At 25.9% G+C, this 18,787-nt stretch overlaps 1 protein-coding gene and 1 long non-coding RNA gene across 2 annotated transcripts in view; one reads left to right on the forward strand and one right to left on the reverse strand.

Annotated features, from left to right (window-relative positions):
- LOC136983275 (uncharacterized) overlaps window positions 1-18,787 on the reverse strand; it is a 168,946-nt gene that overhangs the window by 133,142 nt on the left and 17,017 nt on the right. The window lies entirely within an intron of this gene.
- mor (SWI/SNF- related protein mor) overlaps window positions 1-18,787 on the forward strand; it is a 112,602-nt gene that overhangs the window by 80,123 nt on the left and 13,692 nt on the right. The window contains 5 exon segments of the mRNA XM_067279982.1: window positions 3,273-3,422; window positions 4,696-4,805; window positions 5,361-5,624; window positions 5,708-5,842; window positions 5,928-6,486. Of these exon segments, the coding sequence (XP_067136083.1) occupies window positions 3,273-3,422; window positions 4,696-4,805; window positions 5,361-5,624; window positions 5,708-5,842; window positions 5,928-6,486 (1,218 nt within the window).

Below are 18,787 nucleotides of genomic sequence, written 5' to 3' on the forward strand. Positions count from 1 at the left end.
AATTATAATGAAAGCATATGAACTTGAATTTTAATATTCTTCTTCACTTGTAGTTAACATCAGATAATAGTCAATGGTTAAATATATTCTTTCTTTATTAAATTTAATAATTTTTCAATAAATAAGTACTGTATATCAACCTTTAAATATTTTACATCTTGTGGTATGATTTCATTTAAATTTTAAAACCTGTTAAAATGTGTTGTGATAATGAAATGAATTCATTTCCATAAATTTAAAAGGTATCCAACTATTTTTAAATTTTAAGTCTTAAATGTATTAAAGTACTTCAATATTATTTGAAAAGAATTGCTAAAAATAAAAATCTGAAAATTTATGGTAAATTTTTCCTTTAATTAAAAAACCATTTATTAAATTTATTTTTCAAAAGGTCTTTGAAATATAATTATTATCTCAAAAAGAATTATTACATATTAAATAACAAATAACAGTTGTAAAACAGTTTAAATTATAATCGATGTTCAAAGAGTAATTCAAATTTAAAATTATTTTTTAATTGTTTAAAATTTAAGACATTTTAAAATATTTGTATTTCAAAAATACTTAATGTATAATTTTTACAATGCCACTTTATTTTAAAATTATGAAAATTCAAATCTTTTTCACTAAGCATTTTTCAAGATACAGTATAATCATTATCAGATGTCATTACAGCGTATACACTTTCAAAATAAATTGCGTTATTTATGTTTATATGCTAGTAGCCTAAGCACCAATTGTTGCTCAGGAAAATGTAACAGAGATTTAATAAGGTAAAAACCTTGTACTTTACACTCCATTATCTAATCGTAACAATCTGTATAGTTATATCTACATCTAATAATAACACAAGAAGTCTCGTTGAATAATTACAATACTATATGTGAACAGTTTCCTATAGAAATTTCATGACAGATAGTAAACTCATTGGAGTGAATTAGCTCTTGCAGCCAAAAACAGAAATGATAAGTGGGAGTAGATTAACTTATGTCTGCTTTTGGTACAGTACAAAAATAGACCTTCTATAAATTTAATTATTATAAAAATCAATTGATTTACTGATTTGTTTATCAATAAATCAAATCAAGACTTTAATTTAAAATAAATTTTTTTTAAGATATGAACCTATCTTTGCATTGCTATACCAATGATTTAATCAACTATATGAACTGATAATTTACATGTTGATACTTATGACAAATGTACTTAATTTAAACCTAATTGCTTTTTTAGATTCTAACTACTCTAAAACATTACTTTAAAAAATTTCCACCACAAATTCTATAAATTCAATAAATTAAAGAAATTGCTAGAAAAAAGAAAGAAAGGTGTTGTGAAACTTATATAACAAAAACAAAGAAAATGGTTTAAAATTTTGAATTGATAAAAATGAAAGCAACAGATAAACACAAAACAAAGATTAAAATAAGCTATAAATACATATATATTACTGTATTTTTAAAAATTATATGAATATAGTCGGTTATTAAAAAATTTACTTAAATATATTTTCAATTATTTATAGATAGTAATCAAAATTTTATTGATACTAGTCAGTTAAAATCATTACTACTATATATAAATGTGTAATTATCTGTCTAATTCTTGTCTCAAATACCTATGGATTTAAGATTTTCATTTTTGAAGTTAGTGTTAATTAAATTATTATATTTTTTATTAATGTTTTATAATTATTACATGCATAAGTTTCAATATGGATATGTTACTTCAGCTCTTATCAGATTGGTACAATATGTTTGATACAGAAAAATTTTATTAAAATTATTTGTTTTTTTCTTTTGCATTTTTGTAATCTGATATTCTTTGATTTAAAAGTTTTATAATATTTCAACTGTAAAATTGAACATTTTTGCTGTTATCTTGAAAATCTTTAATTTTGTAAACCCTAGAATTTTTCAGATTTATGTTTTGAGAAATTATAGAATCTCCAACACTATTGTTATATTTTTTTTATTATAAATAACATATAAAAGTATATTTCATATATCTTTTTTAATCTCAAATGTTTGATTTTTTTCCAACTGTAATAAATTATATCTTTAGCTCATTTTGTTTTTAATTTTATAGTTAGGAAGTTCAAACCTATTTTAAATAAATACAGTCGACTTCGCATAAGTCGACACCCCAAGGGAAAGTGGAAATGTGTCGAGTTATCCAATGTGACGACTAAACTGAAGTTAGAAAAAAAAAAACACAAAACTACAATTAATAAAATTCAGTAGTGCTTTATACAGTAGTATAGGCTTACAATACATTGTGTCCTCCATTTACAATTACTCTGTAGATGAAAAACTGAAAAATTTGTTTAGTGTTGTTTGTTTTGAGCACTTAACTGTCTCGACTTTCTTTTTCAACAATCACGAACGCCTTTAAAACATCATCTTTGCAATTGTCAGTTGGTGGCAAGTAACGTCTATGGATTTTTAATGCCTCTGGCATGAGAAAATGCAAAATTGGATTCTGGTGTGACGTTGATGTAGATTGTATATATTCTTTTTGTTTATCTGTTATTATTTTATACATAAAAATACATAAAATGTTAAGGCATTTTTATTAATATGTACATATATATATTAATAATATTATTATATTATTAAATATGTTAATTATATATTAATAAATAAATCGACTCCCCTTCTTGAAAAAAATGAGTTTACACTGCACAGTGCGGTGTGAACTCATTTTTTTTTGAGAGGGGAGTCGACTTATCAGATGTCTAAACGAGTGTGGGACAGCAAAAGTATGTCGACTTATCCAGTGGTGACGAGTTAAATGGTGTTGAGTAAACTGGAGTTTTTTAACATTAATGCCTATGTAAGTGGGCCAGGACTACAGAAAGCTGACTACTTAACCAATGGTGTCGAGTTATGCGGACTCAACTGTATTAAGTTTCTAGATCTTAAATATACTATTATCATGCTCATATGTCTTCTCTTAAAGTATATCATGCTATGTTTTACTGAATATTTTACAAATTTATATTAAATTTTAAAATATTTGCTATAATTCTTTAAATAATTCCTTAAAATAAAAACATTAAAAAACTAAAATGAAAAGTTATGAAAAATCAAATTAATAAATAGAAACCTGAATGATTAAATAAATAATAATGTAAATATATTAATCAGATTAAATCTAAAGGAATTATTTGTTTCAGTTTTTGTGAAATTGTTTTGTTAGAAATAAGAAAACTTAAAATTTGTCAAAAATATATTATGAGTCAGTTAAGTTATTTTTTTTATCTTACATAGAGGAATTTGCTAAAATTAAAGATGAAGTTCCCTCAGCCTTACTTGATGCTCACATTAAAAATGTGGAAGCAGCAGCTGCAGAAGGAAATGTTGATCCTAAAACTGGTTTAGGTATGACAGGAATTGCAGGAACTGTTGAAAAAGAAGAAGGTAATTTTTTTACTGTGTTATAATATATAGTAATGATAACATACAATAAATTGCTTCATTTTATAATAATTATAACAATAATTTACTTGGGGACTTAAAGCAATATGAGTATCTGCAAAATGAAAGTACTTATTAAACTGAGAGACAACTTTTGAAGCAACTAAGAAATTATCTGTATGATGAATAGCCAATAACTAAGATTAATGTGTTATCTCTCTGAGTCAGTAATGCTGTTTATAATAAAATGTTTTTGCACTAACCAGATAATGGAGAAACTTTTTAATTGGGAAAAAGCTGTTTGATTAAACAGATTGAGAAGTTGGAAACCATAGTTGCATTATTATTGTACATATTATTTATCATTGCATTTTAAAATTACAGTTTTCAAATATGGTATCTTCAAAAATTCACTAATAAAAATTTTTATAAGTCATCGTGAAATTATTGTTTTGCATGTATTTGATATTGGATAGCATTATTTATTAAATATGAAAATTATTTATTATTTAAAAGATTCTATGTAATCAGTAAATAAAAATATCAAGTAAGAAATTCTGTCTTGTTTTCATTCAATTAATATTCAAATTATTTATAAGTTGTTATAGATAACTTAGTGCCCAAAGAAGAAAATGACACAGATCACATTATCAGATGAAAATGAATTAAAAAATGATTGCATCAATTATTATTTACAAAACATATTTATTATGTTAGTATAACTTGCTTGAAAACAATATAAGTGGTTCTTCATATATTCTCAGCATTTGAAGAAGATATATTAAGTGAATAATGCACTGCTTGAAAATGGTTTAGAAAATTTATCAGATGATAAAACATTTTAAAAGACATACTATGCATTTTTTACAATAATTGATATATCTACAAATGTGTTTTATTTTAATCAAAATTAATGCACCTGTTTACAAACTGGATTCTGAATTTTTATCACAAAAAATTATCATTTTGTTCGCAGAAAAAAGATTTTTAAAATTTTGTTGCATTGATAGTATGAACATGAGACTGCTATGAAATATCCACTAAATGAAATCTTTTATAATTACAAATAATTAAATGAAAACTTCAAGAATATCAATAAATTAGCTTGTTTGAATTTTTTATTTGTTGATTACTTTTAATCTTTTTCAGATTTAATATTCTGTTAAATTGTTCATATTACAACCAGTATTGTTATGATTTATAAGTATTAGAAAATAAAATTATCATAAAATAGCAAATAAATAAATTAATTATAAAGTCATTTTTAATTTCACAGTTGAAGAAGGAAGAGAGAAAATAGAAAAAGATACAAAAGATCCCTCACTGGTTAATTCAGCTCAACAACATTTAGAAGTCAAAGTTGAGAAGAATGTACAGAATGAAAGAGTATGTAATTCTTTATTTTACTTAACTTTCATAGTCTACAAATTGAAGATTTCAAAATCACAAAATAATTAGGTCAAATTATTGAAAGTTTTTCAATTTTGAGGACCAAAAAAACATGATATATCCAAATCCACGATATAACTAGTGGCTACTGAATTGCAATATATACAGAAATTTCTAAAATGTATTTAGCCATAACAGAATAAAAAGGGAAAAAAAAAACAACTTTTACTGCTATTTTGCTGAGTTTTCCATCCATGTTTTCACTTTGTTTTGTCACTATTGCACTCACTTTTTACTCACTGTTTCTGTATTTCAACTCAGGTTTTCGGAGGGAAAATGGCACTTCTAGGCCTGCACATACTTTAACTTAAAATATATTTAATGTTTATATACTTAAATCTTAGGTTTCTTTTAGATTTCTCTATCTAAGTGCATTCTATTTATTTTTACATTAGAATAGAGAAATGTTCTTAATGCATTTATAATTATTGTAAATATTTTAATAGTAGCACTTAGGATTAACATAACGTCTTAACTTCTTGATTTTTCTAGACTGAATCAATGGAAATTGAACAAAATCAAGTCAGTAAGCAAGAAGAAAAGGATATGGAACTAGATAACAGAACAGAAGAAAGAACACAGCCACAGCTAAAAACAGAACAGTGTGAAACATTTGAAGAAGGTGAAAAAGAAGAAATGGAAGAACAACAAGAAGCAACACCAAAACCTGAAACTGATCATGATAGATTAATTAAAGATGCTCAATTGTCAACTGCTGCAGCTGCAGCCTTAGGAGCTGCTGCAGTTAAAGCAAAAGTAAGATTTTAAAAAATAGTAATGTAAAAAATAGATAATTATAAATTTTTTATAATAAAAAAATATTTAAATTTATTTTTAAGCATCTTGCTGCTGTGGAAGAAAGAAAAATAAAATCACTAGTTGCCCTACTAGTAGAAACACAAATGAAAAAGTTAGAAATTAAATTAAGGCACTTTGAAGAATTAGAAGCAATTATGGATCGTGAACGTGAAACAGTACTATTTGTCTTTTATTAAAATCTTTAATTTAATTTAGGATTACAATTTAAGTTTATTAATTTTTGAAATAATTTGTTTTTAGCTGGAATACCAGAGACAGCAGTTGATTCAGGAACGTCAACAGTTTCATATGGAACAGCTGAGGGCAGCTGAATTCCGAGCTCGTCAACAAGCTCAAGCTTTGTTGCTGGCTCAACAGGGTGGTACAAATGGCATTCCACCACCACATGGAGCTTCACTGGATCAAACTCAAGGAGTGGGTGCCACTGGTGACCCACCAGGCAATCTCCAAGGTCAGTTCCCTGCCCAACCTCGGCCAATGTTTCACCAGACAAGGTATCCTCCCATGGGTGTCCCATCCTACACTCAACCTGCAAGTCAGCCTCCCCCCCATGGGAATTATCCTGTTATCCATCAACAACAACAGTTAATGCCTGGAGCTCCAAATACTATTCCTCACCATCCTACTCCTCAACCTCATGTTGTAATCCATCCTCCCACCTCTATTCCTCGTGCTGGTCTCTATCCAGTACCACCAACCTCTAACTATCCCCCACTCGATGTCGGACAGGGGCCAAGACCCCCTTCTGGCACACAGGCACCACCTAATATGATTGCTGGCAACAACAATCCTGTTCCAGGTATGTAATCATAAAGTTTTTATTTAACTTTTGATATAAAGTAATAAGTTAGTCTATTACCAATTAAAGTTTAAAATAATAAAAATCATATTTATATGGAATAGATTTTTTTATTAATTTTCATATTTAATTTTGTATATATTTTGTAATTTATATATATATAAAATAAAAAAAATCTATTATGTGAAATTATTCAGTTTTATATTATTGAATAAGTATTAAATATTCAAAGTATTTTTATATGAATGAAATAATAATTTAATTAATTAATAATAATTATATTTAATTAAATAAAATTATATCATTTATATAATAAATATGAATGATTGCAATTAAAAAATTTGATCATAATTTCAATTTTCTATTTTCACACTTCATTATAATCTTGTTTGTTCCTATATTATATGTACTGTACTTTAAACACAAACTGTAAACTAAAGTTGAGTTTAGCATTCTTTATTCTAAAAAATTATACATATATATTTTAATTTTTTCTAGAGTAAAATATTCAGATTATATTTATAATGTTTTCATAATTTTTAAGATTTAAGGAAAATTACAAAAAAAAATATATTTTGAGCAATAGGAAACTTTAGACTGAAAAATTTGGTTCCAAATAACAATAGATTACACAGAACTCTTAAGTAATATTATATGAGTATTAAATTATAATAATGTAGCATTTAATAAATATTTATTAGCTTATCTGCAAAAGGTTTTATTTATTTTTTTACAATTACAATTATAGAGATAATTTGATTGCATTTTCTTAACAAGTAATGATCCTTAATGTTTTATAACTTATAATACTGGTAACAAACAACATTTTAAATGTTGAATACTTTAATAATAAAAATTAGTCTGTCTTTAGAAGAGATTTTTGATATAGTTTTAGATTGAATTAAAAATTTTGAAAAAATAAGTGACAATACATGTTATATATTTCCATGTTTAAACAGAATTGATTAGTTTAATGTTAAGATAATTACCTAGAAAATTGAAATTTGTAATTACTTGTATCAAGAATATTTCTAGATATTTACTGACAATTGCTGTTGAACTTGTTTAATATCTTATTCTTTGATATATGTAAGAAAAATTTAGGAAAATTATTTTAATTTAAAAAATTTGATATGAAAATATTATGATCAAATAAATATAATTGGAAGTATAAAATATATCGTATACAGTTTGCTTAATATTAAATAATGGGGAATTTTTATAAATGAATTTTTGAATTATTTAAAAAGTTTATTTATAATTGTTAAATATTATAATAAACTGCTATAATATTTTATGTAAAATAAATATTTCTTTATTATTTAACATTTATAAGTAACTTCTTTTATAAGTAATTATTTATTAGCCAATTTTTATTAGGTCTGTAACAAATGTACTGATCACTTCACGCCGACTTTTGTTAATATTATAAGTTTCATTTATGTGTTGTGGCGTTATGAACGTTGACTATTTTGGATGAGTTCACAAGCACTTTCGATAGCATACAGCTACCATCTTCGGGTGAAATTCGAATATAACCGTTTTCAATTTTTAACTTTCGAACAGCTTGTTGATAAGTGCTTGTGAACTCATCCAAAATAGTCAACGTTCGTAACGCCACAACATGTAAGTGAAACTTATAATATTTATTAGGCCTGGTTTTATTTTTTGAAAAACTACTCATTTTTACATTTAATGTTTCATTAGTTTTAAAATAATTTAATAAAATAGTAATATTTAGGTTTTTACCAAACCTACATTAGTTTACTTAGTGTTCAACAAATTATGAAATTTAAAATTTACTTGAATGTATGCTTTTATTCATGAAATTAGATCTAATTAGTTATTAACTAAATTTGTATTAGATTATAATAATGATATTGATATTGCATAAGAGAAATCCAGAATTGTATGATTTTAATAATTTGGCCAAATTACAAAAAAGTTTAACTAAGTTTTAAATTTTAATATAAATTTTAATAAATTAGAAAAAGTTTAGTAAATTTATAAAATTATGGAAGACATTTAGTGGGTTCTCAAATTATTTGAGGGTTGCATTCTAAATAAATAATGCATATTTTAAATTTCATGTAATATGAACAAAAGTTTTCCATTGCTTAAATGAAAAAATACCAAATATCATAGTTATATTCTGCAAGCATGAATTTAACTCTGCTAATACTCTATAGTGGTGAATGATAGAATGTGTCGTATCAATAAATAGTTTTAATATATAACATGTGATACACATGAAATGCAAATTGTTTATATAAACACAATTTATTAGTTGGAAATGAAGAGCTAAATAAATAGCTTTGAACAGATGAAGAGAGACAATTATTATACTTGATTTTAATTTACTTTTGCAGTTGTGTGTTTATAAACTTTATGTTTCAAATCAAAATCGTGCTATGAATTAAGAATAAAAGCTAGTTAAGGAAAGTTTTGTGTTTACTCGTGAATGGCCTTGAAGATCTTCTCTAAAGCTGGTGCAATAAGGAAATAGTTGAAGAATTTAAGTATTTTTTAAAGTGTATTGTAATGAATTTTCTAACAGTCAATATTTTCTGAATAATATGATGTATATTAACATTGCCATTAATGACAAGAGTGCAACTATATTGTGCATGTACTTTTGAATTGTGAATGTATGATGTATGTACTGATTTTCTATTGCATCATTTTAAAACTGCATATTTCAAATGCATGGAATTTGAGAACCCACTATATTATGTAATTCAAACAATATTAGTTTAACTTTTTAAAATATTTTCTATGAAAACAAGCTTTTTTGAAATTTTTTATTTATGTAATTATCTGGTTAAAAAATTAATTTAATAAAAAGTTGTTCTCAATATTAAACAAAACAAATTTTAATTAAAACAATAAATAAAATACTTTTGCTTAAATTAATTTGATTTCTTCATTTAAGAACTTAAAACATATAGTTTTATTAAAATTTGTTTAACATTGTGGTGACTTTATTAACCAGTTTAGAGCAATATGCAGATATATATATATATATATAATTTTGCTTGAAAAAGAAAATATCAAATTACAAAGCATTCCTTAGTAATATGAATGATTGATTTTAAACAGAATGAACTGTTATTCATTGTCACATCATCATAATACTGGCTGCAATTTTTAATCATATTTTTAATTTATTTAATTTAAAATATATGCTCTTCAGCCTTAAATTAGTAGTGTATTGCCCCTGTACACTTTTCCTGCTGCAATAGTGTCACGCAGATCATCTAATACCTTTCAGGGGAAATTTTTTAATTGAAATTCCAGTTTGCATCGATTTGCAGAAGTTTGTATATAATTTTAAAAATTATCTAAGATGAATGAACACCTTAAAATTGTTCTCAATGCTACTAATCAAGTTAAAATAACATGATCTTTCAATGTGGTGAATAGCACAATTTTTTTTTTTTTCAAAATTTTTACTTATGAAAGATGATATTTATATTTAATATATAGTACATACTCTGTTAAAAGTTACTTGTCCAGAATATAGACTCTAGAACAGTATTTCCCAACGTGGGGCCCACACCCCACAGGAGGGCAATTTGATTGTTAAGGGGGGCAATTCAAAAATGGACTCGTCCAGAGTTTAAGTTAACCGTATAGCCACTGTACACCATATTTATTGTAAATGTTGATTTAAGTTAGTTTTAATTTTCCTTGTTCTTTGTTTCCCTTTCCTTCTAGAACTTTCCATTATAACCCTTTTCCCTTGGGGTGGGATTAACAATTCTGGGAACCACTGAGAACAAAGAGATGAACGAAGCCCTGAGGCCAGTGAAAGAGAAGAAAGGACATTCTTTGCCCAGACCTCAAGGTGGGCAGATGTGGGTTGTAGTGTTCCAGGTCGCGTTTGGCAATGACTGGAAAGTGCAGAGACTTTGATGAAAGGATTGGGTTTTATCGTAGTTACGATAAAACAGTGTGGCAATTAAGTGCAAGAAAAACTTCAATGAACACAATGAGAGACCTTCCAAAAGAGTTCAACGTGTATGTTGGGGGGGTATAAGAGTTTTATAAAGGCTTAGGTGGGGCATAGCACAAAAAAGGTTGGGAAACACTGCTCTAGAAACTTGTAATTAGGATTAAGAATCATCAAATGGACATCATGTTTGAGAGATTCTTTCAGATTCTCTGAACAAAACCTTGAATATGAAATAAGTATAAGAATATACAAATACCTTAATAATTTAATAAAAGAAAACGATTATTGTGTAATTACACTCATAATTAAAAATATAGTCCTGCTACAAACTTTTCAAAGTTCGAATCCAATCCAGAGACTTCTAATTTGATGGGTCAAAGAATTGTGATTCATTTCCCACTCTTACTTTTTTTTACCATATTGGGATCACACCAGTCTATACTCATTATAGTGAACAAAACCAAGTTGTTAGTTTGCTGGTACTGATGCAATCAACAAATAAAATCAATACAATAGAGAGTCGTTTATCCGAATCAATTGGGGTCTGGGGTTGTTCGGATAACTGATTTTTTGGATAACCGATTATGTATGAAAAAATATATTAACCTGTCCAATGTTGAAATTTTTCTCTGTTGTGTGTCGCTTCGTGTTGAATTTTCGTCGATTTTAAGCCTAATGAAAATTTTTATAATAATAATCAAGGCTATTGTATCATTAAAAATTATTTCTTTATTTTGTACAAACAAAATAAATATATTGAAAAATATAAAAACATAAAAATTATACTTTAGAAGTAAATCTAGTATCAAAAAAGTTCGATTCAGCACGACACAGTCCGACTGGAATGCATTCGGATAACTGGTGTTCGGATAAACGACTCTCTACTGTATATTTATCATTTAAAACAAGACGATATAAGAATGGCTTTGATTTTCTATTATTGTGTGTTTGTCTGAATTTCTTCTTTCAAATTTAAGTATCTTTAAGTATCAAATCCTTAAGTAGTTTTATGTCTTGAACTATTTTCATTCTTCATTTTACATTTGTCATTTTCAGAAAATTTTATATAATTAAATTCAATTATTAATTTATTAGCATTTATTTGTGACAGTAATTGAATTTATCTAAAATATTTTTAAAATTATTTTCTTTGAAATAACAAAGATGACATAAAATGTAAATATCTGTTTTATTCTCCATACTGTTGTTGTTTTATAATTTAGATATAGTTTAAATTAAAAGAAATTAAACATTGAAATATCAAATGCTTCCTTATTAGACTTGAGTTGCAGTTTTTAAAATAAAGAAATGGATTCTTGCAGGTAAAATAATCTTTTCCAAATTTTTTAAACTAGGGACTGATAGTTTTCAGTAGTTTTTCTTGAAGCCTGTATCAAGTGTTTAAATATAACAACACACAATTTTAATCGCAACTAATTTCTGTCTTACAACATTAATAATTGTTGTACACTGAGTGATTGGTTAACGAACATAATTCATTCCAAGACAATGTTCGCTACTCGAATAACTCGTTAACCGATTATCAATTTACTATAGATATTTACGGGAATTTGAATAATTCATTCTGGAGACCCCAAAAAATAAATAAAAATTATTTAATTTCTTACTACATTTATTTATATGTAATCACAAACTAAAAGCAATCTCTCCATTTTTTCATGGATGACACATCTTTGTTTCTCAGATGAGATTTTTGTTACTTCTTTATCTGCTTGAGTCTTTTTGATTATATCTTTCTTAGCTAAGACTGTGGCAACTGCAGACCTGTTGAAGCTATACTGCCTAGCAACACCAGACATCATCTACCCAATCTCTACCTTGGCTATTATCTCTTGCTAAGTTCCTATAGTGAACACAGTTCTTGACACACCACTGTTTTTAGGCCCCATAATAATATCAGTTTTTCTAAATAAAAAGTTCAGAAAGGCACTTACAAAAATTCAAAGAACAGAAATCAACTAGTGCAAAATAGGTCGTGTGAAAGTCTCATTCCATAAACCATAAATGCCAGTAAAATATAGTTTTACAAATCTTAAACATCACTTCTTCTTCTTCTTGTGTTTGTTGTCTGAACATAAAAAACTTTTGTGAAAGTGTTCATTATCCGACTTGTTCATAGTCCAAGCTGCTCTTTAACCAATCACGCGCTGTATATAATAATATATATTTCATTTACATGATTAGAATAATGTTTTAAAAATGTATTTTAATTAGACATTTATTATTCTTTTGCTATTTTGTATTCTAACTTTTAAGTTTTCCATGGACTAGAATTTTTTACAATAATGATTTTAAGTTTCATTCATTGATAAAAAGTCATATTATTTATATCAAAAATTAAAATTTAATTTACTTTTAATGTTTCATTATAGTTTAACTGTGTTCTTTTTATCTTAATTTTGAACAAGAATGTAAGAATAAAAATAATTATTAAATATTGAATATTGATGAAATTATTGATTATGTATATAATAATTTAAAATTTGGGTTTAATTCAAAAATAATTTAAATATTGAAGATGAGAGCACGATTTCTGAAAATATTTTGAAGTAAATACATTTTCCTTTTAAAACGACAGTTTGAATGTTTGTTTTATATATTTATTTATTTAATAATAGAGACATAAGAAGAAAAATATTTTATTAAAAATATCAGTTTGTAATACATAAAATTTTAAAAACTGTTGTAAATTGAAGATTGAAGAAAAAAGTATAAAGAATAAAAACTGAATTAAATAATATCAATTAAGTCTCAAATTAATGAAGTTTTAGCAATTTAAAAGTTGTGACTAGGATAAAAATGAAACACATTTTATTTTGATTTAATAAATTGTTTTCTTTACTTGTGATCTTTATTATTCATTTAAAATTACAGTAGAGACTCATTAATCGGAACCCCGGTAATCGGAATCGCCGGTAATTGGAACAAATTTCAGTCGGACTGTGTCGTGCTGAATCGAACGTTTTTGATACTAAATTTACTTCTAAAGTATAATTTTCATGTTTTTATATTCTTCAATATATTTATTTTGTTTGTACAAAATGCAGAAATAATTTTTAACGATACGATAGCCTTGATGATTATTATAAAAATTTTCATTAGGCTTAAAATCAACGAAAATTCAACACGAAGCGACACGCAACTGAGAAAAATTTGAACATCGGACAGGTTATTATATTTATTCGTACATAATTGCGTAATCGGAACAAATCACTAATCTGAACAACCCCAGTCCCCAATTGATTTCGATTTTTGGTTCGCTACTGTATTTTTAAACATAATTTTTAAGAACTTGATTTACTGTATATATTATATATTAATAATCATAATTATATTTATTTAATTAATATATATTATCTTAAAAATTCATTCAAATGAATATTATGTATAATATAGCAATAACAATTTTCTCCCTTCTTAACAAAATTTTAGAGAAAGAATTGTACGACATGCAACAAAATATAATAATGTATTAATACGAATATCTAAGGATAAAATATATTTACAAAAATCAAATTTCCAATTATTAAAGATAAATTATTGCACTGTACTTTCAAATTGCAATTAAAAGGTAAATTTCTGCTCTGTAAGTCAGAGAAAGAATCTGTTATTATAATAAGATTTTCAAATAAATTACTCTTGATGCAATGAATATATTCAATATTATTTATAGTAATTATATTCTTTTATTTATCTTTTCTGCTTTTCCACGAATACAGATGTGATCAAATTGTTAAAATTTAAAATAATAAAACAGTAATAAGAATTATTATTGACTATTACAATTAATTTTCAAATGTTTAATTGTAAATTTTTTTTATTATATATATATATATATATATATATATATATATATAAACAGATTCAAAACATTTAAATTATTCTATTATAAATTATAAATTATTCTGCATTTTAAACTGTTTGATTTATTTTTATTTACCAATATTAAATATTTTTAGAGAAAAAATGTATAAGAAAAGTTTAAAAAGTTTCTATTTACAAATAATAAATCAGTAAGAAATACACAAAGCTCATAAAATCAAACATATGTCAAACAAAACCCGATATCATAAGCAAATACACTAACAACTGCCGTAAATGATCGGGCTAATCTATAATCATTTATCCAAAATTTAGCCTGATCATTTATGGCAGTTGTTGGTGTATTTGCTAATAAAATCACCATGATCACTTATCCCACTGTTGACAAGATCAAAAAAGTGCTTTTCTAGTAAATCTCCTGTGGTTGGGAGTTGAACCATTGCAAAATGAAGTCTTTAATTAAGATTTGAACTATAAAGAGGATGTGTCAGTGTTTCCCATTGCATATGATGGAACTTCTGTACCATGTGTATGTATACCTTACCATGCAACAAATAACACTGGAGTTCAGTTTTCCTGGTTGCTTTGCTTTAATGGCAGTTCACAGATGGTTTAAAATGCTAGTTTCTAAAGTTCTGTGTATTTTATTCTCTGTTTAGGTGGCTTGAATTACATAAACAGTGGGCCCTCAGAATCAAAAAATGCAGTTAACATGACATTTCCTACAAACATAAGTTTTTTGAACGTAGCAGGTGAAGAAATTACAGGTGTCACTATTGTATAGTCATCTGTTTTAATTATGGTTTGAAGTGGTAGCACCATATTTTGTAACCAGTGACTGTAGACTCCAGGAACTTGTCATCATTATGATATTGATAGCATAGATTTTCAATTGAGCAAGCCATGTGATTGTTTTTCTGAGATTCATTTAGCATCCTTGGAATCTAATTGGAACAGACCTCATTAAATCCAAGGTACTGTACTGTAAGATAGCATGCACAATTCTCATGTTGAGGTTTTCTGACAACTCTGATAGGCAGTCTATAATTTTGGCATATAAGGGGAGTCCACCATTGCATTATTCTCATTCTGGATGTCATTGGGTGAATACTTTGTGGCAAATTAGCTATTATTTCATGGTGTTGTGTAAACTGAGCACCATTCTACTACCAATGTCTTATAAGCACGTGTATACTACAGTTATGTGGCAATAAAGCAAGTGTCTGATTTTGTGCAAATGAACTGAATAACTGCCCTGTGATCAGACTTACATGCTATGTTATAAAAATCAACATTTTGGTATCACTATTTTTGCATTCAAACTTGACATATTACAACTAACAATGATGCTTTGAGCCATCACAAGGTCATAAAATATAAGCATGTATAGTTGTATAGAATGTTGTTTTAAACACATGTTTGAATGTGTTTAAATGTTAACAGCCAACCCGATATATTAAAGCAATAAACCGACCAAAGCCGAATTTTCGGGCTGGAATCGGCTATATTAATAATAAATTGAGATAATTTATTATTAATATAGCCGATTCCAGCCTGAAAATTCAGCTTTGGTTGGTTTATTGCTTGAATGTTGTTTTGTTGGGATTGCAGTGTCATGAATGGGAACTTTTTGAAATTTCCTTATGGATTGAAATGAACATTACATATTAAATAATGTATTAACCACAACAAAATTGTTTTATATTAATAAAATTTGAATATGCTGTATAATTTTCTAGTCTAACTCTAGTTAATGCAGTCCAATAAATTATTGTGCTGATTTTTTTTCAGAGAATTTGAATTGTTTCCATAATTAAATAAATGTAATATCGTGATAGATACTTAATAACTTTGCTTGAGACCAATGCTTGACCTTGAGATCTGTTTTGAGAATAAGTTTTGCCAATTTGATGATTCACTTATGATTAAAAACATCTTTTTATTACTTCTACAATCTGATGTCTAATTGTCTCTAAATATCACTGATATGAAATATATTTAGGGAGAAGTTTAAATGCAATAAAAATTGATGATTATCTCCAATTACTGATCAGTGATTACTTAGCTGTACTGAAAATCCTATGCTAATTTATTTTTATTAATAAAGAATTTTGAAGATTTCAGAGCATTATCATTCATTATGGTCATCCTAGCTTTTTATGCATATTGTATTCATTCCATTACAGTTTTGTTATGGAAAATGAATGAATTTTTGAATCTTTTTTTCAAATTTATATGTTATAAAATGATTAACATCATTTTTATGTTTAGCTGTGAATTTATGATATTGGTATAGTCTCAGCTCACCAAGTCAGATGCAAAGATACTAGTTAGAACTATAAGCAGCATTATGCAACACACCAGAAAACCCCAACAAAATCAAAAATCCTTTACTTAAACAAACATTTTCATCTATACAATGGACGTTTGGACAATATCCATTGTAAATGAGTGAAGATTTTTGTTTAAATAAAGGATTTTTGATATTGCTGGTTTTTGGTGTATTGTGTAACTCTACTTATCGAGCTCATTAGTCTGACTACTCCCGAACTAACACAGACTAACTGTGAATGCTTAATCGCAGATGAAAGGATTAATGTTTTTGATCCCTTCAGCAGATCTTCAGATCCAAGGTTTTCCAGTCTTGAGAACTATTGTAAGTAGTATAAAGTAAAACGTATTTATAAAAAGCAGGCTGTGTATACAATACTGTACATAATGAAAAAAAGAAAATGAAATTTAATATCATATGGAATTTATATCAAAAGAAAGAATTCATATTGTAATATCAAAAGAAATCCATCAAGAACAGAACATGTTGAAAAAATAGATTAACAACAATAAATATCTGTCGAATTGTAAAGATGTAGAAGAGTGTCGACCAGAAGAAGACATGAAAAAATCCTGATTTCTTCACAAACTTTTAATGGACAAAAAATTTTGTTTCAGTTTTTTTAGCATATGACAAAATATCACAAGAAGGATATTTCAACAGAAAACGAGGAACTCTATAAAGATTGTCACCAACAAGGATTAAAACAAACTAGTATAACAATTTTTTTTAAATGTAATACAATAATAAATAAGTCTAAATGTTTATTATTTAGAGCTTTTAAGTTGAAAAGTAATGCAATAAAGGGATAAAATCAAATCTTGCTATATAAAATGAGTTGTTTTAAAAAGTGGTCAGGTATACATTTTGAAGAATTCTGTTTTGACCATCGTCTTTTCTGACAATCCAAAATAAGTGTCAAGTTAGTTAGATTAGAGAACTCTGACTGTATTAACTATATGAAAGATAAAACAAAGTATCCAGTTTTTTAGTTTAAAGAATTCTATTTGATGTTGCATCTATTTTATGTACTATTCGTACTATACATTTTTATCATTTAGAAGTATTAAATTAAATCATGGATATACAACATAAATTGTGAAGTTCTTGAAACATAGACATCTGTTCTAATTGATTTTTCTGGAATGAAAATTTTGATTGGATTTATGATTACATAAAGCTTTCTCTGAAACAATTCAAAATCATAAATTAATCCTGAGAGACTACTCTCATAGGTGAGGCTTTCCTTTGTATTTATTGTTTTAAATGAAAGGAACTATCATTTCTTTAATGCAATATTTTAAGATGATATCAGTTAAAAGTTGAACTTTCAAGATACATTTATTAGCAATATTTTATTATTTTAAATTTAACAGTATGAAAAAAATGCAAAAATGTTTGTTTTGTTTGTTCAAGTTGAGAATTTATATAAAATATTTTTAATTTTAAAGATTTAAATTTGAAGACGTTACTCTAAAATTTGTTGACAGTGAACCAAATTGGTTTGAAAATGTTTCTGGTAATAAAAATATTGATTTTTACATTTAGATTTTTATTTATTTATTTAAATTAATTTTACTTACTGTATGTGAATTTTATTTTATTTCATATTTTCAAACATACTATACTTTAGAATCATCATTAAAAATTATTAAAAATTTTAAAAACAATCTGAGTTAATAATACAATACAAAACTTGTTAGAATCATATCAAGTAAACTGAAACTTAGCTAAATTGTTTTTATATGGTTTAAAAAATACATACATACATACATACATACATATGCATACATACATACATATGCATACACATGCATATTCAAGTGCTTTCTAATGTATTGCATTATTGATAAATTTTTTGCATCTTATTACTGATCAAATTGATGAAGATCACATAGAAAATATTTTTTAATAACACTTAGCTTATTATTTTTTAAAGGGCAGAATTACCTTATAGTTGCCAAATAACTGTCATTATAGTTTTGAAAATATACTTGTATTTCACTATATATATATATAATTTTAATTTAACTTATAATTTTAAATTTACTTTAGTTAATTTTTATTATTAAGAACTATAATAAATTAATATAAGATATTATAAATGAATTTTATTTGTTTAAGTATTTTTTATTTTTAATTATTTATATTATATATAAATGTTCTTCACT

The sequence above is a fragment of the Centruroides vittatus genome, unplaced genomic scaffold, assembly GCF_030686945.1.
Source record: "Centruroides vittatus isolate TY-2023 unplaced genomic scaffold, ASM3068694v2 contig_879, whole genome shotgun sequence".
In the NCBI taxonomy this organism is placed as follows: domain Eukaryota; kingdom Metazoa; phylum Arthropoda; class Arachnida; order Scorpiones; family Buthidae; genus Centruroides; species Centruroides vittatus.